Source organism: Taeniopygia guttata, chromosome 1A, assembly GCF_048771995.1.
Source record: "Taeniopygia guttata chromosome 1A, bTaeGut7.mat, whole genome shotgun sequence".
NCBI classification, from domain to species: domain Eukaryota; kingdom Metazoa; phylum Chordata; class Aves; order Passeriformes; family Estrildidae; genus Taeniopygia; species Taeniopygia guttata.
Genome location: NC_133025.1, coordinates 47,452,595 through 47,474,239, shown reverse-complemented (window position 1 = coordinate 47,474,239; position 21,645 = coordinate 47,452,595). Strand labels below are relative to the sequence as shown.

The 21,645-nt window shown below is 41.2% G+C and overlaps 2 protein-coding genes across 7 annotated transcripts in view; both read right to left on the bottom strand.

The window, feature by feature from the left end:
• LUC7L2 (LUC7 like 2, pre-mRNA splicing factor) overlaps positions 1-18,409 on the bottom strand; it is a 28,067-nt gene extending 9,658 nt beyond the window's left edge. For 2 of the 6 annotated variants that reach the window (XM_030262869.4, XM_030262870.4), the window contains exons 1-4: positions 15,022-15,179; positions 11,049-11,119; positions 9,261-9,355; positions 442-540 (exon numbers count right to left, since the gene is read on the bottom strand). In XM_030262869.4, the coding sequence (XP_030118729.4) occupies positions 442-540; positions 9,261-9,355; positions 11,049-11,119; positions 15,022-15,164 (408 nt within the window). In that variant the 5' untranslated portion in view covers positions 15,165-15,179. Of the gene's footprint in view, positions 1-441; positions 541-9,260; positions 9,356-11,048; positions 11,120-15,021; positions 17,999-18,028 lie in introns of those variants that run through there. The other 4 variants (XM_002196270.5, XM_012569117.5, XM_072923344.1 and 1 more) reach the window with 3 other exon arrangements.
• On the bottom strand, positions 298-21,236 carry FMC1 (formation of mitochondrial complex V assembly factor 1 homolog). The gene is given in 4 exon segments (NM_001245303.2): positions 298-307; positions 16,312-16,325; positions 20,708-20,963; positions 21,055-21,236. Coding segments are annotated over 2 exon segments (324 nt in total). The 5' UTR covers positions 21,184-21,236; the 3' UTR covers positions 298-307; positions 16,312-16,325; positions 20,708-20,768.
• Between the last annotated feature and the right edge of the window lie 409 nt (positions 21,237-21,645).

The window sequence follows — 21,645 nt, the reverse complement described above, 5'->3', positions numbered from 1 at the left end:
CTTTTATCCTAGCAAATACTAACTTCCTAGCTGGGAGTTCAAAACAAACTATAGTGTATGGAGACACGGTATATGATTTATTATCTGACTACCAAATTTCTTTCTTAAGTGAAGAATTTAAAACTCTCTTCAAAGCATGCATGCACAGCTTTAACAATTGCTTGCTATTTGACAACACTAAGAGAGAATTCAGGTTTATCATACTCTGAGAGGCTGTTAACAGTTCTACCTAGAGATGACTACCAACACAAATTAGCATACAAACATGAGGAGGCAAGTATCTTTCATGTAACTGTGCCAAGAGTTTCTCTGCCTCTTTATAAAATCCCTTTTCAAAAGTCTTCCTTCAGTCTGTAACAAAACTTAACATCTGTTGCTCAATTTATCCACCTAAGTACACAAACTAATGCTTTCTCTCCACCATTAAGACAAAATACATACATCAAGTTCAAAGAAGAAATCTTGATCTTTGGATGCTATTTCATAGTCTGCCCTTAATGCCAGGTCATGCACTTTCAGGCATTCTCCAAGGTCCATTCTCTGAAAAGACAAAGGCAATGTGGTTTAACTTTTCAGAAGTGTTACAAGGAATAAGGTTAGCATTATTTTCATTAACTGTCATATATTCTGAAGCAAGTCATCTCCTCTCTGGTAATGAGAGTTTAACAAAGCTATAAGATGACACCAGGCCTTTGACAGACATGCATGAATCAATAAACAGTAACAGCAGAGAGAATGAACAGCTTATCATGATGGCTGTTTGCATTACAAAGTATCATTGATGTCCTGCAAAAAATGCTGTTTTACCCGAAGTTCAAAAAAGTGACTGGAGTATCATGTATTGAACTTAAACAGTTTAGTAGAGCCAAGTTCCACAAAAATAACTGGCAATTAAATGGTCAAATTCTTGACCTGAACTTGTCTGCACACTCCATGATAATGTGTTTCCATTATATTCATCACCTGAAGGAGCCACAACCACAGCACCATTGTAAGTGCTGCTTAAAAAACAATCTTGCAGGTCTGGTGACCAAGACAAAGCAACGTGCACTTGACAAAAAATAACCGTGCACAAACAACCACCAAAAAACCCCAAAACAAAATCACCACCACTAACCAATTTGTAATGGAAATAAAACTGAATGAACTCAAAGCAGCCTCTCTGCAACAGCACAGGTTGATGTAGAATCATTGGAAGTGACTGTTATTTACAGCACTTAAAATCAGCACAGTTTTAGTTAAGTCTGCTCTTAAGGCATTGTTCACTTAATATTAAGAAGAATTAATCCTTTCTTAACAATGAAAGCACATGACAAAAATTGAACTCTGATGGAAAAAGTTGTTACTGTTGAAACTACTGCTGTAGTTAAATAACAATTTAACTACAATATATATTGTAGTATAATTGTATAAATAACAATTCCCCAATGAGAGGGAAAAGAAGGATTTTGGGGGAGGAAAGCTTGTGGATCATGTGAAGGTAGAGGAAGACCTATCTGGAGAATTTGTAGATGTTTCTAATCCACAAGGGTATCTCCAAATCCACAATGATTCCCGTAAGTATGGGCAGGAACAGGGCACCAGGCACTGGTATTTCCCCTCTCAACATCCAAATCTGATTCATAGTGGCATCAGATCTGAGTAAAATCCCTGGCAAATCAAACTTGGACATCTCAGCATGAACCTTGGCACCCTCAAACCATCTGAGCATCAACACAAACCCCTTAAATTCAAACCTAGAATAATTAATAACTTGCATTGAGAGTTTTGTAAAGTTTCTATTCATTGACAGAAGATCAGTGTTAACTCAGAACATGCTGCAAGCAAAATGTGTGATGGTTTTGTTAGGTTTTTGTTTGCTTGTTTTTAATAAAATACTTGGATTTAAGTAAACAATCAAAGCTTCATAAGTATAATAAAACAAACCCCAATTATTTTAGTCTTCTCTAATTTTTTACTTAGACTTCCAATGAAACCATTAAAATAACTTTTATGGAAGATGTTGGTTTATTTAATACAGAAGTTTCAGATAGAGGAAAAAACCCACATCAGTAAAATAAAGAATTTTGAACTTGAAAAGGTTTTTTATAAACTGCAGTTATTTTAATCCCCTTCAGCCACCATAAATCTGTTTTCCGGAAAACACTTGATTGCAATAGGGAACATCTGACTGCAATGATAAAGGAAAATATTAGCATTTCCTTTTGCAACTATACAGGACCTCAGCAATTTTGTTAACTGATGCAAATCCACAAAGACCTTGAAGCTCAGCAATGTATTATGGAGGTCTCTTTCCAAGTCATACTGACATTATTTAAACTGAAGTATTTTTCCAGGAAAGTACTTCAATACTGGTAGAGCAATGTGAAAGAACTTTTAAAAAGTTATCTAAAAATTAGGCATTTGAAAATTATCCTAACATTGTGAAAAGATTGACTTTATGTTGATTCATCTCTTGTACTGAATAAGGTCTTTAAGGCTAAAAGTGTAAAACTCAAGGCCAATTCTGTTTGAAGTGAAGCACTCAAGTTATAAATGCACATATAAGGTTAGTGACACACTTCAATAGGTCTGAATACAGTGACAAAAAGCCTGAAACACATCCAGCATGCACAAATGCCCCATACTATTCTAAGATGCAATCTGCATACACTTTGAATAAATGCATGAAATAAAATTCCATCACACACAAAAAACCCTCATAACTCATGTAACCACGACATGCTGTTCACTTTACTTGTGTTTTATGCTTCTTTCTCTCTATTTGGGATGGATTCAACCTCCACAAAACAGTGCATTTTCTGATTTCTTTGCCTCTTACTGGGAATTGTAAATCTAAAGCCTGAAAGGATGGTAATTAGTCTGAGCCAGCATTACTACTGAGAAACATTCTGTCCTCCTCTTATCCCTGTGCTGTGCCACACTATGCTGGCACATCTGCCTGTGCTGCTGAACACAATCTGGGTAGTGACTGGGTAAAACATATCTTAGCTAACCAAATACAGAAGCTAATTTTTCAGCAGTGTACCTTTGTCCAACTTGTTGGGCAGCCATACAAACAATGTGCTGAGATTATGTAGGGAACAACATAGTAGTGGACTTAAGCTGGGGTCTCTTACAGCATTAAGATAGCAAATTCAAAAGCTGTTGAAAACCTTCAGTAATATTAGTGGAAATTTTGGGGGATAAGGAGTATGTTATGATTACTTTTTGTTAATTAACTCAATCACAACAGAAGAAATCTTGGCTCCCCTTCCCCTTTTTGACTCAACAGGGCAGCCTGATAAATACTTAGGTGGCATAACAGGCAGCAAGAACAAGCAGGTGCAAGAGAAAAGGATTCTTTATCAGTAGTTTTGCTGCTGAAGAAATTACATCATTGTTGGAACTGCTCCTTAACACAGCCTATAGTAGTCCTGGGTAATAATTTGAAAGTCTTCACAGAAATATTACTACAAAATATCTTTCATAAAAGTTCCATTAGCAAACCACAGTGTAAAGAGAGCTTAAAAACCCAGCACATTTAAAACTCTTAAGTAAGTTTGCATATTAAACACAAAAACAGGCTAAAAAGCACTTCTGCTGGTGTAAGTTATGCAACATCAGGGAAAGACACTCATCTTGGGGATGATTCATTACTGTCAAAAGTCTATGCTGGATCATAACTGCCAAGAACCTTAACAAGCACGGAGCAGCTTGCAGTATAATCTGGCTCATATGGATAGCTGTAAAGCAGATGGACAGCAGATGAAAATGGACAGAAGATACAGTAAGACACATTTCTTTCCTTTTCCACAAGTCCACCTTGCAATTTGGTGCCAAGACATGCTCTCCCTCCAGAGGCAAAAAATAAGCATTGGTAGTCTGCCATTTAAAGATCAATCACATTTGAAACAGAGATGGCTAAGAGGGAGACTTATGCTCAGACACTGAGTTAATGGAAGGCTTAAAAAGAACACTGTTTTTCACTGTCAATACACTGACTTTTAGACAGACTTACACTACCTAAAAGTGATTTACAGAGTAGTTCAGATGAACAACACAAATAAAGAAAGGTGAAATCATCCAAGTCCCCAGGCTAGACATAACTTTAGTTCATTGAGTGAGCTAAGCCATGTTTTGGGTCATTCTGCAGTTTTCTGCACTTTTACTGAGATTAAAAGCTGAAGAAAAGCCTATATATTTGGAGATTCTTCATTGCAAATGAAAGTTATTGCTGAAGATAAGTCTAGGTAACCACACATAAAAGCAGAGTATCAGGAGTCCTTTAGTTATTGCTGAAATCTACTTAAGAAACTAGTGCATTCTAGCACTTGCTGACCACTTTCTACAATACCTTTTTTATTTCTTAGCGTTAGATGGGCAATTAAAGCAGATTCATTTCCCAGAGCTGAGGTTTAAGAAAATGGTCTTTCACAAAAGAAAACTTTTGTATTGAAATGATTTAATAATAATTTTTGTCATCCCATCCACAAAATAGATATTATGTTTTTGGTATAATAAAGAAATATGCATTACATTCTGTTTGCATAGTGCTGCTTCAATCAAATTAGGTTAAAAAAATTTTTGCATGAATTAGTTTATGAGTTGACAAGGAAGAGCTAGCCAAGGATCTGGCAGCAGAGAATCTGCAGAGTTTATTTGCAAAATAAATGTGCACTCTGAGTAGCTGACAAGTAACTGAATAGGAAACTAAACTCTGATGTGATGCTGTTTCTGGAACGTGAAATTAAGGTGGAGATTTTCCACCCCTTTTACTTTTCAGCTTTTGAGCTACCTACCTACAGCAAAATTCTGCACTTCTGCAATTGCTACAAGTTTCTTTGATATCAGAAATTTGATTGCTGAATATACTCTATACAGACTGCAGGAAGAGCATAGAAAAGCTAAAGGTACTTAAAATACAAAGGGCAGACATTGAGCCAAGTAATACAGTAGCACAAACTATCAAATGCTTCTAAAAACAGTAGGGCTCTTTTAGAGGTTTTTCAAAGAAGATACTCTGGGCAGTGTTTATGTAGATATTTTCTTTTTAGATATAAAGATACCAAAGTAGTCCACATTCAGCAAGAGAAGAATTTTTTGTTTGTTTGCTTAGAAAGATCTGACATTGCTGAAAAATTGATATTGGAGGAACCAGATCTCTTCCTTTAACGAAGTGCTAAGGCACTACTAGGGTCAGTATGAGAACATTTACTACTGATAAAAAGAAGCTGAAGACACACTCTATGCTGAAATCTTGCTTATTATGGAACTCATTCTTCAGCTGCACTACCAATTTTATTTTGAACAGATTTCTAGACTTGTGATAAAACCCATCCTTTCTTGTAGGCAACACATATTTAGAAGGGGATTTAAGTTCCCTCACTCCACTAACAGTTTTAACTTTTGTAGGATTTCACTAGCAGGAAAGAAATGCTGAGCAAAAAAGATGCAGAAATTATTAGGTTGAAGTCCTTAGTAACCACTGAATTCCAGCTATCTTCTGAAGTATAATACTTTTTAAAAGACATTTCTCCATGTAACCATACTCTCATTTCCAAAGACTTCAACTTCTTAGAATAAATCATCACTACCAAAACTAGCAGCAGTCTTTCTTATTATTGAGATATTTCAGTGTTTACATAGTATTTGTTCTTCTAGCCTGATTATAGAATGTATTAACACTGAGATTGATAACCATGCAGAAAGTAACAACCCCCTCCACCTCAATAAATTAAACCCATTAAAATGGAATGTGGTACAATCAGTTCACCGTCCTGGTGCTGGCCAAAGAAACTAAGAATACATTTCAGAGACTGACATGATCACTTGAGAGGACAACAGTGCACTTCACAATTCATCACCACTGGGCTGAAGGCTTCAAACTGAGCTAGTTTATGCAAGCCTAATTTAATTTGATTTGATTTGCTAAGCTGAAGCAGTTCACATGATCAAATCAGTCCTAAACTGAAAAGCTGATACCCTCAGACACAATGCCTTCTAATGCTTTTTCTAGAAGTACAGCATAAAATCACAGTCACACCCCAAACCACAAGTTTTAAGCACAAAAATACCTCCAGAACCAGTGGGACTACTGGCAAATAAATAAATTACAGATTAAAACTCCTTACTAACATCTATCCGCACTATGTGTGGACCCTCCAAACGTACACAGTAAAAGAAGATATAGAGAGTACATTCAGTGAGTCTAAATGGATTCAGCCCACTGTGAGAGGGATACCCATGAGCAGGCCAACTCCATCTTTTTCTAGGCTCCACTGCCAGAAACCTTCTGACTTCAGTGCAAGCTTCAACACCCAGCTCCTCAGCTAAAATCTAAATTTAGATGTCTAATCTGGGGCTGAATTCCACTCCTAATAAGATTAAAGTTAGCAATGTATTCAAGTATATTGCTAAACCAAGGTCTTGATTAATGTGGTTTTTAGTCAGTAAGAGTCCTGAAGAGCTGCATGCAATAAATTTAGGAACATCATCTTTAACTGCAGGATGAGCCAATAGAGCCTATTTTCAGGTCTGGATTAAATAAAATGCAAGAAATATTTTTTTTCTCAATATATACACAGAAACACAAGCTAATTGATTGAGCAGATAAGAGTTTCTGAACCATCATTTGCAAGACCATATATAGTATTTGTGAAACTTTTTTCATCAGGGAAGCACCATCAAGTTGGTAAGAAAGCCAGATTAATGCGGAAGGGTTGGGATTTTCAAAAACAGCTACTGGGTTACAACCATTCAGGACATTGCTACTTAATAATAGCCTTATTAAAAGCATTAGTTTTAAATCTTCCTACCTTGTCATTTTCATTAGTACTCTGCTATTCATTCAGAAACATACAAAGATAGGGAAAACACATACATCTTATAAAACCTGCAGAAGACGGCAGAGACCTTACTTACATCCAGAGAACACTGCTTAACAGGTTCATACCATTATGGGGGAAGTCATCTGACTCCTACATATGCAGCTTCAGTCCCCAGTCTCATAAAATGGGTAAATAAACATTTTTGTAAAGAAAAAACCCAAATACCCACAAACAAAAACCCATCCAAACCAAAACAACCAAAATCATTAAGGGTAAAAGTAACTGTGTTAACCCTGTAAGGCAAAAAAAACCCAAAAAACCAAAAAAAACCCAAACAAACAAACAAAAAAAAAAACCACTAGCGGTAAGTAGGAAAATTATTCACTGTCTCATTAGCCAGGGTTTACAAAGTCTTACTATTTTCTCACTGTAAAATTTTCAGCTCAAAATGAATGAGCAAGCTCTTAAACCACTGACTTATATATGCAAACTGTTGTCCAAGTGATCATTAACACAAAAGCACCTTGACCAGGCATAGACATTTCTGACAGCTTGACTTGACATTTCCCAGTCTAAAACGCAGAAACTTAACTAGCACAAAAACATGTCCATAAATAAAATCCCCTCAAAAAAATATAAACACACTACACCTTTACCAACACATACTGCAACCTGAGGAACGAAGATGTAGCAAGATGTTCCTAATAAAACTCTGGAGAAAACTTCACTGATTTTCTAAATCAGTGACAAATTGTTCAGTAAGACTCCATGTTTCCTGCCCTTTTAAAAACTACTGTTAAGAGAGAAGGTCCATTCCTGTAGATCTATGACCAGGTAAACAGCAGAACATCACATGGCCCAGGTAAAGCCTGTCTCTTTTGAGTCTCCTTTCTAACTACTCCCACTAAAAGCATTAAACTAGTCACTGCTTTTCTGCACCCAGATTTACATTGTGGAACACATCTTCTGGTACTGACTAGCTGCATGAGGAAGGAAAAGACTGATACTCTCTAAAGAAGCAGTTTCATTTAATATTCCAAGAACTGCAACAAAATCTCATATGAGGATGAAGAAAATTTCTAGTGAGGACTTGAACTGTGTCAGCTGCCTCAGCCTACATGACTGACCTGCTGTGTAAAAGGTGCTACTGCATGATATCTATGGCTTTTATAGTTCTGAAGATAAACATTTCTTTACTTACAGATATTATAGAAATCTTTGTTTACAGAAATTGGACCACAATGAAAAGCTGCAAACAAATCTTCGACAAGTTTCTTCTTGTGGATTATGATCAATGCCTTTGTATGTTTTGATAGCATACCAGGATGTCCCTAGCAGGAGTTATTTTGCTCACCATATAACCAAAGCCTCATTCAATCTAAGAGATGGGTGAAAAGAAACACATTGTTCTCCCTTTCCCCCCATTTTTTTTTTTTTTGGTGGACAGTAATGCACAAAACAGTTCAAAATAAAACTATATATACATTGATACACAATACTACTTCAAATAATCCCTCAGACAGATTTTCCAGTACTTATTTTCCCTGGTGCCCAAGGACAATAAAATGTGCCAACATCAGTGAAAAAAGCTACCCTAGCAGCATCAAGAACAATAGGTATGTGGGACTCTGTATCATCATACTGTATCCACCATTAATTGTTCTAATCATCAAACATTAGATTAAATAACCAATAAAATATTACTCACCTGCCTTTCACAAAAAATGAGCTACCTTAAACATGGATCACAAGGTAAAGCACAAGCACACTGACAAAGCAAAGCTACTGGCCTGTGTCAAAGCCCCTTGTTTCCTATGCTCAGAGTGGAATTTCTACTACAGATGCACAAAATTCCAAGTCAAACAAGTTACTAATATGCCATAAATGGAAATTCAAAAATTGCTTTAGCATTTATAACAATGGCACAGTAACTGGATATTGTATAGAAGTGCCACTATCATATGAAACATCTCTCATCTTTTAGAAATTTAATTACTTGAATTTTCAATTATTTTTATTAAAATATTTCTGAAGAGAGAAAAATCTCTGTACTTCTCTATACAAATACATCTGTGGAATATCTTTCCACTACAACATACATTTTTAAGAAAGCAGCTTCATAACTTATACATATAATATATTTTATTGCTTTCTACTACTTGCAATTGTACCACTGTAAGGCCACTCTGTTATAGTGCAATTCACATCCATAACATTCCGTGGCTTTTCATGTAAACAATGAAATTTAGGTAATAATTAGCATACAAAACAGAAGAATTCTAAAAATTATCTTCAGAACCCATAAATTAATTGTTTATGAAAGTTCCTCTGAACTACCAGAGAGTGCTAGATAGTCACTGAAAACCATGAAATTTAAGGAAATACTACAAAGAACAGATATAATTCAATTTCTCCACTTATCTAAATAAACCATGAAATTTAGCTACGTACAGTTCCAGAGAGCACATCGTGAGGGCAGCAGTTGAGAAGATGGCTCTTGCACACTCGGTCATCACTGAATTTGATTCGCTGGCGGGTCGTGTCACCTGCAATATAGAAATCAGCACATTCCAGGTCAGAACTCTGCGGCAGTCAGACACATTCTGCAGGTTACATGCAAAGCGTTAAGTGCCCTGTCAATACTGAAGGTCTATGGAAACTAGAACTCAAAACACTCTATGCTTCTTTGTCAAACAACACCGAAACCACAAATGTGTGTTTTAATGCTCTAGAATGCTATTTTTAAATCCTCTCACACTTCCCCTTCAAAAATGCAGCAGGAAAAGTGCTTGAAACCAGAAAGCCAGTATTAGCTTAAAAACACTTTGATACAATAGCATTTGTTAAATGAGCTATATAATGCTCTGTTCAGACTTTGCATGAAATAGTGACGTATTTCTATGCAAGAATTAGCATATCAAAGCAGCTTCATAAACACAAAATGAATCACATAAGAGTCTTCACCAAATCCCACCTGATACTCATTTTATGATTTTGCTATTGGATGCAACGCACCCTTTAAAATATGATGGGAGTAGCATAAAGAGTTGGCAGAAGAATGATTTTAAATGCTTACAAACCTGAAAAAAAAAAAATCAAACATATGGGCATAGCCTATATGCAAAATATTTTATAGGTGTTTGCATATCTCCATATGATAAACCTTTTTTCTTCTACATGCTGTTTGTTGGGCTGGAACATCTTAATTATATCTTCATTGTGGCAGGTTGCAGCTCTTGCATCAGCAGAAGCATCAACCTGCCCAGACACTGAGGTCTAATTGCGAGACTGAAGGACCCCTTCCCGGAGCAAGACCTGAAGTCTTCAGAACAAAGTAATCAGCTGGTATTCTGGGGATGAGGGCTGAACATGTTTCCCTTTGAGTAAAGTAATTGTCACTGTTTGAAATTCAGAAGAGAGATCACTGCAATGGTTCTCTTCTTGTTAAGACACAGGCATGATAAAACACCTCAATCTCTCTGAGGATGCAGCCTTTTTTTTTTTTAACATAATTTGATATGATTTCTTATAACTGAAAACCTACTGGTGAATTACTGAAGCAAAAAGAGCTGCTGGGAGAATAAGTGACATACTCTTTCTCAGTATGTGAGATCAGATAGCAGCCTCTTCCATTTCATAAAATATTTTAGAGAGTGCAGATATATTTTGCAGTTATTTAGCCTTTTTTTATGGCTTCATGATTTGAAACTCTGAACTTCTAGATTTGAATTTCTTAAATAATTCAAGAAGCCATATTCTTTACTGAGGTTAACTACAACAGAGAGGAATAAAAACACCCGTATTGTTTTAGTCAAACCTTTCTTACTATTATGTAATCAGATTTTTAAATATTCGTTCTATGTATAGGATGCCAATATATAACATTTTCAGATGGGCCATGTTTTGGATTATTAAGTAAACAAAAGCTTTCATGAACAAAACATGCTTAATTTGCCTGCAGGATACAACAGGTAAAACCTGTAACTCACACACTAAAGAGCTTCAAAGCAGTTCAACAATAGGTTTTCTAGAGGGCAAACCTTACTGCTTGGTTATACTTACAGTACTAAAAATTCAGAGTAATCCCTTTATAATCATGCCTACTACTGCAGTAAAGAGTTCTAAGAGTTCTGCTCTTTTTTTTTTTCCTTTTTAGGAGGTGGATCTTTATTTTTTTTAACACATAACTGCGTTTGTTCCACATTCATTAACACATCTGAAAAGTTATTGATAACTCACGGCTCGGCGAATGCGGGGCCTTTCTGACACTCCCTTGCAGATTGATGTAGGCAGGCAAAGATACATTGAACCTTTATAAATAAAACAAGGGGCCAGATTGTTCAGTTTGTATAGAATAATAGACTCTGCCAGCAATTTTAACACAGCATCTAGAAATACATGTTGACCGTAAAGATTCTTCTATATAAAGACACATCAACAAAATAAAGAAAAGTATTAAAAAAAAACCCCAAAGCTGATGGCCTAATAGCACTAACCTATTAGGAGTCAAGGAGTTACCAAGACCAGGAAATTGCTGAAAGACTCAGGTTCCTTAAGTAAAGTTGGCAATTAGTATTTTCACAGACATTACCTCCAAATACCTTTTTTCACACCTCTACCACAACTAGTTACTGATACTATAGCTGCAATGTAGTAATTTTTCATCAAAGTGGCTACTGTGATAATCACAATTACCAACCTGAGGAAGACAGCATGGGTGAAAAAAAAAGTGGCAGAAACTGATCAACAACAGCCTTAAAAGTACTTTAAACATTTGTATTTTAAACTTTTATTCTTTCTGCACTGTGCCTTTATTCAAGCATTTACAAAAAGTTTAGAAAGGTTCCCTTACAAATATGATTGGGGTATTTACATTTTCTTTTCTACAAAAAGCGATCTTATACATTTGCATTTCTTATTAATATATGCTGTTTCAGAAGGAGAATATAGAAAATTTATTCTGCTGCTGACCTACAGATGAATCATCCTGAGAGGGTAATGGCCTGAGATCTACATAGGTTGCTGGAGAGGGATGGAAGAATAAAATCTGTGGATCCACTATGATACAGAAATATTCAAGAGATTATGACCGTAATGTAAACTTTCTAAAGGAAGTTTTCTATTTTGTTTAAAATATACTGACTGCAAAATTAACATCAATATTTAAGACCAGTGCATACTGCTAATTAAGGAACATCCAGAGGTTAAGCTTAAACAATGTGCACTTGTACTACACAATTCACTTTGAACTCCCAAGTCTAATCTATTAGCAAGCCACCACAATGTCATTCCTGTTCAGCATATTTTAATCACAAACCAGCAGAACAAACACTTACGCATCAACATCACTTAGCATAGTAACATGCTCATAACAATGACTTCTTTCATACAGCATCTCTTACTATTCTGATGTACCCTAATACTGTCAACAATCCCAAAGCACTGATGAGAACTACCCTTTATAATCCAACTGTAACCTCTAATTGTAAACCAGTGGTGCAGTCCATGCAAAGGAAACAAAGTGAATTTTCATTTTCATGCTGTTGACTTCCTGAATTAAGATACATCAACAGAAAATGGTTAACTTTCCACTCAACTTTTTGAAGCATGAATCCCAACATGTTGGCAAGGGACTCTGAAAGCTTTATTCAAGAACTACTAACTGGGTGGAGTATGTGTTTAAAAACTGCGTATCAAATTCCACCCGCAAAGCAATCCCCGACTAACCAGTATCCAACAGCATTATTTAACTGAGGCTTATGCAGGCACAGAAGATCCTGCTCCTGCTGCACAGTGAATGGGCAGCTAATTCTGACATTCATGTCACTAACACTGGACATGTCCTGATCCTAACACTTTTAGAATAACACATATTTCTAACCAAGACTGCTTCTGTTTTACACCATCATGGAAGCAACACGAATGCAGAATATAATGAGACCATCCTTTAGCTAATGCACTACAAGTTGAACAAATACAGGAATGGTTTTCTTTGAGGCATGAATATGCCCATTTGCTTCTTCATAAATGCCATTTTAGACAGCATCCCAAGCAGAGAATAATTCCTCAAGTGCTTCACTGTTTTTAAGGTCTAAACTATCGGAACTTTATAACAAAGCCAGAAAATACACACAATTCACTAAACACAGACATGGCTCTTAAAACCTGATCACTCCTGATTGACAAATTGACCTGAGCACAAATAAAGCACCTTTTCATTAAATTCATGTGCTGTGACTACTTTCAGATTTCTGAGCTGATTTCAGTTCAACGTTTTCGGAAGGTTTTGCAGAAATTCCTGTACATGAGATATTTTTCTCTGCCTCTGCTGCTGAAGGCTCTTGACTCCCCAGCCTGGCTCTCAGCCTGGAGCTACTCAAAATGGCTACAAAATCCTCAACAATGATCTGTCCAAGTTTAAACACACATACCACCTTCTACCTCCAAGCATGAAGCAAAGTGGAAACCAAAATCTACCTAACCCTGCAAATACCAACACAAACCCTCCACCCATTGTTAAGTACACAGAAATTCTTCAATAATCCCATACTAAAACAAAGAAATTAAAAAATGGGTTACAAGTTCTAGATTACATCTCTGTTATTGTATACAAAGGATGGGTAAAATAAGCACAGGAGAGTCACTTCAATTCCTTCCAAGCAATGAGGACAGAAAAATCATACATTACTAACCTCTACTAAGGATAACTGAAGCATAATCCAGAAAAAACAGCTAGAATGTGAACAGATGCAAAAAGGGTATTATAAGCTTCAAAGGCAGAAAAAGATGATCTACAACAAGAAAAGCGTTTGCTAGTAGCAGCTGAAGAATTGAGTTGAAGACTTCAAACACGGCAGCTCGGCTCCAAAAGCTAGCAGGTGAAGCAAAAGGAGGTGCTGACTGGCACTTCATACATAAGCTTCTGTCTAAGGCTCTGGAGATTTTTCTGCTAGTCACATAGCACAGTGTTTGTTAAGATGCTTGGGAGAACCTTTTCATTACCACATGTAAGTCTCAGAAGCATGCACAAATTCACATATCTCTGAAGAGAATCTAATTAACTTCGCTAGATTTTTGTATTTCTAGACTGTAGTCTAGATTATAAATTTTGAAGTGGTGGCAATTATTGTAAAAATACAAGCCACCATCACATTTCTTTGCAACAGACAAGTCTTAGCAGCTTCAAGATGTTGTGTGACACCAGGGCCACTGGGATCTGCTGTGTCTGCACTGCTGTCACAAGTAATGATCCTGCTTTACCCTCTGCTTCCAACCAGTTCCTCACGATGACTCCAGCACTCACCCCTGCAGCAAGGCAGAGCACATAACTGACTGTGGAAAATGAAACATTTGGGCAAGACAAGCTGATTCAAGATCAAATGGGATCTTCCCCATCCGGCTTTCTACAGAAAACTTTATAGTTATGATCCTGTCTGTAAGGCTCATTCCTGTTTTCTGGAGAACAGGGATGGCAAAAGCAGGGTTTACTTAAGTGTACTATTAAAGTTTAATTTTTAAAAATATTATTTTTGAACTGTAAAGTTGAGTAAAGTCATACTTTTCTATGTGCTGTGTACTCCTAATGACAAGTTCATGCAGCTCTGGTCAACAACAAAAAATTCAAAATGAACTAACCTTTTAACTATTGACATGTGGAATAAAAACTCCTTTAGTTTAAGTGTTAACAGTAAAAAAAAAAAAAAAAAAACCCAAAAAACCAACAAACTAAAAACATCCATATATAAGCACATAAGATTAGCACCTGGTTTTCAGCACTACTTATTTCTCAATATTTGGAAAACCCATATTATAATCAGTAATTTATATTTAAAGCTCTCTAGGTATGGCAGATAATCAGTACCTGGAATGCCATTTCAGAGATTTTTTTTCAGCCTGCAGTCATAACTATACTAAAAAACCCAGCTTTTTACTAGCATCAAAATCAATGATACTTTTAATTTTTGTTTAATTTTGGCACATTACACATCCAATTCAGCTTCCCACTTGTCAGAGAAATGTGCAAGAGAAGGTTAACCTAGGTAATATGCAATGTATTTAAAAAAACCCACGTCCTTTTAAATAATAATTAATAACCATTTTTCCCAAGTGTGTAAAAGAACCACTCCTGCCATTCCGACATTACTTTGCACTGACATCACCAACACAACTGCTTTTCAGATACCCCAGCTGTATTCTACGAACTGCAACTCACTGGCAAGTCCTGAGAAGCAGCAGCCAAGTCCCCTCAGCTCCGCTCTCTGTCAGGTGTCTGTCACATGAGCAAAGGCAGGCACGGAGCACTGGGCACAGCAGCTGCCAAGCCCACATCCTGGCAGGCACCAGCCAGCCAGCCATGCCCGGTGACTGCAAGTGCCTCCATCCTGCTGCCCCAACTCAGCCAAGGGAGGCAGCAGCTGCCAAAGAGGCCGGGAAGCTCTGCGCTGTCCCTGCCCACAGGCACAGGGCCCTCTGGCCAAGGGTACAGCCAGGGCCCGGCCCGGAGCAGCACACCGGCTTCTGGATGGCCGCATGCTGAGCAGCCCTGTTTGACAAGGGAGGTCTCCTCTCTAACACAGATTGTTTTTCATTAATATTCTTACAGCTTAGTGACTATTTTTGAATCACTGCGATCAATACGGAACTGTGCTTTCTAGGTGTTCTCGGAGCTTAACAGCAAATCTATAAAAACACTTAATCACTGCATCTTCCAGGCTTTTCCACCCTGGCCCTAGGGACACCAGTCATAATGAGTGTGCACATTGTCCTACAAATTACAGCCTACAGCTCATCTCCTAAAACCATGTTTGAGCATCTGATTGTGGAATTTTCAAAATCATTTTCAGAGCATGTTCATATTTTCTACACATGATACTATAACCTAAAAGGGGAAAAAAACCTACATATATTCAGGCACGGCCGCTGGTTTTAAATTTACCTCTGAGTTTTTTCTATTGCCACTGATAAGATTGAATGTTTAATCTACCTTTTCTAAAACAGATAAGATTTTTAAGCCTTCATATTCTAGGCTTCTCGAAAAAACACTGAACAAGACAAAAAACTGGCTAGACTTTGTAAAGTATAAAACTAAAAAGCACTTCGGTAATATTGAACAGTATAAAACAAAAACATTGCCCAAGAAAGATTATTACTTCAGAAACTCTACTGCATATTAAACTCTAATGTGTTGCTAGGGAGAGCAAAATCAAAGACAATGGGGAGAAGTGGTGAATTAAAGTTCTGATCTATGAAGAAATTAAAAAATTGACACATTCTAATGAAAAGCTGCAATTTGCATGTTAACAGAAATAGACTTTGTCAAAGGTAACAGGAATATAAAAAAACTAACGACCCCAAACCCCACTATTCTCAAGGTTAGCAATATTTAAATGACCTTGAGCCTGGCCTTGGATTTATTAAGTACCAGCTCTGCAAAAAAAGGTTCCTTTTCAATCCCTGGGTACAATTCAGTGTAATTGATGCTGATGCTCCAGCTCCACTGGACTTTTTTTTTTTTTTAAACTAGAATGGTGTTACACAGAGATCCTCAATCCAGTCATGGAAGCGAGTTTTACACATGGTCTTTTCTCCTTATCCTTCTCCATCCTGCCCATTTTGTTTAAATGCTCCCTTTTTAGCGAGTTAGTTTCTGAACAGTTCAGCACATGTGGTTTAGGAATTACAGGGCAAGCAGGACGAGGGGAATACAGTTATCAACACAATAACTGCGTTCTCACAAAGCCAGAGAAAATATAGCCTGAAATGGCTTTTCTTGGTTTAGATTTTAGTCCCTTAACATTTCTGGGCAGCTGTCTCAAGTAAATCACTCTCTTTTCCCACCATCCAACAGAAAATACCTTCAGAAACTGAAACAACTTCTCCACCCCCCTTAAACCTTCTGTGCAGTGTTAGGGTAGCACTGTGACTGCGATCTATGGGCCAACACTGGGAAGACTTGAGTTCCATAAGGACAATGTTACTTTGCCAAGCACTTAGACATACGCAGCCACAACAGGAAGAAGTATTGGAAACGCATCTGGAGCAAGACAAAACCACCCCAAATTAGATCCTGCATGATGACAACTCACTTAACAGCCTTACTCTGGAAGACAATCTTTGCAGAACAATAATTTAGAACTCAGCAGAAAGCATTTGTGACACAAGGAGTATGTGTAAACCAATTACATTTTTTGAAATTCTAGATTATACAAAAAAAAGCTTTAATACATTAGCCCAGTACCAAGAGATGATCAGGAAATACAAAGTACGTCCCAGTTCCCACATCCTACTCAGTGCATGGGGAAACAGGTAACTGTTAAATCAACACGAAGCTTCCACAAACGTAACACGTCTGCAAGACTGAGTACAGACTGAGTGTAAGTACCACATGCAGAACATTTAAATTATCTCTAATTGCTGCCTACCCTCGGGCGCAGAATTCTCTTGGTAAGTTCAGAGCTGCACAGCATAAGTGGAACTGCTCTTTTCCAGCAGCGCCCCACAACTATCTGGATTTATGGGCGAGTGCCGGTTCAGACTTTCAAGGCGATCACCATGTACCGGGAAGCTTTTTGCAGCAATACTCTTGCCTGTGTGACCACAGAGCGATCTGAAACCTGACCGTACGTCTCGTATCTCCCCCTGGGTATGACTGCCTCCGGATGTTAAGCTTTTACTTGGCTGTTTAGGGCGCTTGTTTTTAAAAGAGTTTGTCCACTTCGGTTAATCCCACATTGCCTTTTAGAAAGCAACAGCCATACCTGCCTGCTGACTAACACGATGGCTCGGGCCAGACTTTAGACAACTCTCTAACGACACAACACCCCACCCTGCTCTACTGAAGGGGCTGCTGGCCTAGGCCTAGGGGGAGTTTTTTGGTTCGCTATGTCCTCCCTTGATGATCAGAATCTCGAAAGCGTGTGTGCCCGTCTACGGTGATCGGGCAGAAAGGCTGCGCGCCGCGGACACCGCCAGGAGCGGGTCTCCAACAGCAGCAGCACGGCCGGCGCCGGCAGCTCCGCGGGGGGAGGCGGTGCCCGGCTCCCCCCACCCCGCCGCTGACGGTCCCGGCAGCCCCGCCCCGCGGGGGGTGCGGGCAACGGGCCTCGGGCCTGCCAATCACGGGCAACACCGCCCGACCCACCCGGTACCGCCGTGACCTCGGGGGCTGCGGCAGCTCCGCCCCCTCCTCACCGCCCCACCATGGCCGAGGAGGCACTTACCGTCCCGGGACGTGCCCATGAGCTGGTCCAGCATGGCGCGCATCTGGGCCTGCGCCGACATCTTGAGCGCGGGGGGGGCCGGCGCGGCCCGGCCGAGTCACGCCGACAGCGGCCTACAAGGCCCGAGGCGCGGCGGGCGCTCGGCCCTGCCCCTCGCGTCACGGGCGGGGCCGCTCCCCCGCCGCCGCGGAGGGAGGAGGGAGCGGGTGCTGTCCCCGCCCGGTTTTCCCGGCGGGAAGCAGAGCGGGAAGCTCGCTCGGTGCGGGCCCGGTGCCGCCGCACGCCGCCTTACTCCGCTCCCTCCCGCGCCCGCCACGCGCGCGCGCCGGCGGGAACGGAAACCCACGCGCACGCGCCTTGCGCCGCTTCGTCCGCTCCGCGACGTCAGCACGGACGGGCCTCGGCGCTCTCCCATTGGCCACGGCCTGCGCCGCTCGGCCGGTGACGCACCGCGCGGCGAGGCTCCTGATTGGGCCGCCGGGCAGGGCCCTTTGGGCGCGCTGATTGGCCGGGAAGGCGCGCGTGGCCGGTGTGACGCCACGGTCTCCGGGCCAGCGGCGGCGCCGGGCGGGGCCCGGGCGGCCCCGGGGCCACAGCGCCCGTTTGGGGACAACGCCCGTTTGGGGACAGCTCCCTCTGGTCCTGAGTGCAGCACCACTGCAACGGCCCCGGCCTCTCTCCAGTGCCGGGCACGGTCCTGCTGAGGCAAGTTACTGTAATACCCCGCTAACTGGAGAACCTATCTTAAAATTGAGGCTACCGGCATGTGTGGCTGATAATTCAATTTACAGGGCACCAAGATCCATTAAATTAAACAAACAAACAAACAAACAAAAAACCAAAACAAAACAAAAAACCAACGATTTTTACCTATTCTAATATCTGTATTTTGTGACTCTTCCTTTGTCAACCGTCGTGTTGCCATCTAGTGCCCAAAACCTGTCACAAAGATCAGTTCTAATCGTCCACAAGGGCTGTCGTGTGAAAGGTTAGCTCCATACGAGTGAAAAAGGGCAACACGCAACCTCCCCTAACAATAACCCCCTCACCCCAATTATTTGTATTTCAGAAGGACTTGCAGAGAAGATGCTCTTCTATAACATTTAGGAAAAGACTGCCTACCCAGTGCTCTTCTGCTAATTAGAATATGTCCTAGCTTTAATTTTTCTTTAAAATCTAAATTTACTTTTGTTAGTCATCGCATTGGATTGAAGGGGAAGTAAATGGAAGAGACGCCATTGCTTGTTAGAACTGTCTGTTTAGTACCTTGGTATGCTTAGGGGAAATTGAGGAATTTTAGTGACTATTTACACTAACATCATATACACTTTAGTTCCTTCTACTCTCTAAAGAGCATCTGTGTTTGGCCAAATTATTGCTTTTTAAAATTTCTTTTTATTTTCTTATTTCCCTTCTCAAGCAATATACTATAGAATGCAGCAATTTTCATTAAATAATCCTGAACAAGAAGTGTGTCACAGCTATTCCCAGTGAGTGGTGACATCCCACAACTCTGATCTACTGAGCTGATAATAGGTTGATACTTTTCCACCTGTTGTATCAAGGCTTTTCAAAAAAACCCACCATTTAACTAGTGAGACACTGTGAGACTTGCAAACTGGAATTCTGGTCAACAGAACCCTAAAACTTGTAGTTCACATCACCTTGCCTTAACTAAGCAGACCAAATTTTCCCTGTTTTAAGGATCTGTTGTGCTGCTCCACTATAGTGTGGGGATTAAACCAACCCCAAGTTTTAAATACAGGGGAAGGAAGAAGTAGACTTAGCTGAGCTGATTCTCTTTGCAAAGCTTTTCTGACAGAACACTTTGTTTTCCCTGGCAGTAAAAAAACCCCAACAAACACACTCTAATTTTCTTAGAGTTGTTTCAGTCTTCTCCCCAGGTAAACCTCACATTTTTAGCCATTTAAAGTCATTGTTGTTATAACTTTCTTACATATCTTGCACACAATTCAACACTCTCCTGTGAACAGCAGCAACTCAAGATCTTTTATAGAAAGAAACTCGTCACTCCAGATTTGTGAGATGAAGGAGAAAACACAGTCCTGTTTGTGTACCTCGTGTGACTGGCTACAGTCAGTTCCCCTCAGCTTTTCTGAGGTTCAGATGGTGAGGGCAGCACAGGAAGCTGGCTGTGAAGTCGACTTCTCAAGGACACAGAGAAACGTAACTCAGTAAAAATTCATCTCTCTGAATCACCACTGCTCACTCACCGCCACGGTAAAAACCAAAAACATCTTTAAGGTGGAAGGGGTTTGTGCTACTGCAGTGCTCGCCAGAATCCACAGATGCTCCACAGAAGACACCTTTGTTCTTGGGAGAGTAGGGAATGGCACATACACAAAATGCGGCTGGAAAGTGCTACAGTAAACACTGGACAAATTCTCTCACCTACGGCTTTTGAATCCCGTGGGGGAACCACGAACCCCTGCGACCCTGCAGACAAGCAGTTCATCAGTGAAGGCTGACGTGTTTTTCCACTACAACCACCCCTCTCTGTCAACCCCTGGAAGGGCGCCCATCATAACACACATTCACAAGGACGGGATGGGCGTCTGCGAAGCCTAATAAAGGGAGAGGGGGTTGGTTGTCTGCAATTACGGCTTTCACACCATAACCTAAAAATGACAAAAGGCACCTGCTAGAGAATCCGGCCCATTCCAGTAGCTCTAGGACATTTATTTATTGAGGAATAACCATGGGACACAGCAGTCCGGTCTCAGCCCTTCCCTCCCGGCTGCTGAGGCAGTCTGAAGCCCACCAGCCCGGCGACCTCCTGAGGCGAGCGCTCGCCCCTGCCGTGGTACTCGCGGTGCAGGGCCTCGTGCTCCCGGACGCTGCGGAGCAGGCACAGGTAGGTGGCGGCCTGGAAGTGCAGCTCCTGCTGGGCCCGGCACAGCTTCTCGCTGGTCACCTGCGGGGAGCGGCGGTCAGGGCGGCTCCGAGGCCTCGCCGAGCCCCGGGGGCTGCGGGGGCGGGGGCGGGACGGGGGATGCGGCGCGTACCCGGTGCGCGCGGAAGGCCGCGAGCACGTGCCGATAGGCGGGGCTGTCGCGATAGGAGCGGCCGGCGGCGTGGCGCAGCTCGCGCAGGAGCGCGCGCAGCGTGCGCAGCGGGGCTCCCGGGGCCGCCATCTTCCGAGCCGCGCGCGGGCGCGCCGGCCAATCGAGCGCCGCCGCCGGGCCTCGCCCTCGCGCCCCGGCAGTGCGGGCAGTCGAGCGCCGAGCGAACGATCGCCTCCTTCGGCTCTCCGCCGCCCTCCCCCGCCGCCGTAAGCGGCGCGGGTCCAGTGTTGGGGGGCGAGCGCCGAGGCCGGGGCGTGCCCGCTGCGCGTCTCGCGCTGGGCTCTAAGCGTCGTAGCCGGCCTGTGGTAACGGAGCGTGAGCACAGGAGCCGTCCGAGAGGCGCATCATGCGGCGGGAAACTGGCTTGGGCCGGGGCGCGTCCCTGCCAGTTTCTGGGGTGTCCGGTTTAAAAGGCGCTTCGGGTCCCGCTGGAGCCAGAAGGGGACGCCCAAGACGAAGCGTAGGACCGCAGACCCGGCGCAGCCCCGTTGGCTTACAGGATTGTGTGAGAGACGGCGCGGCTCGAGTGCG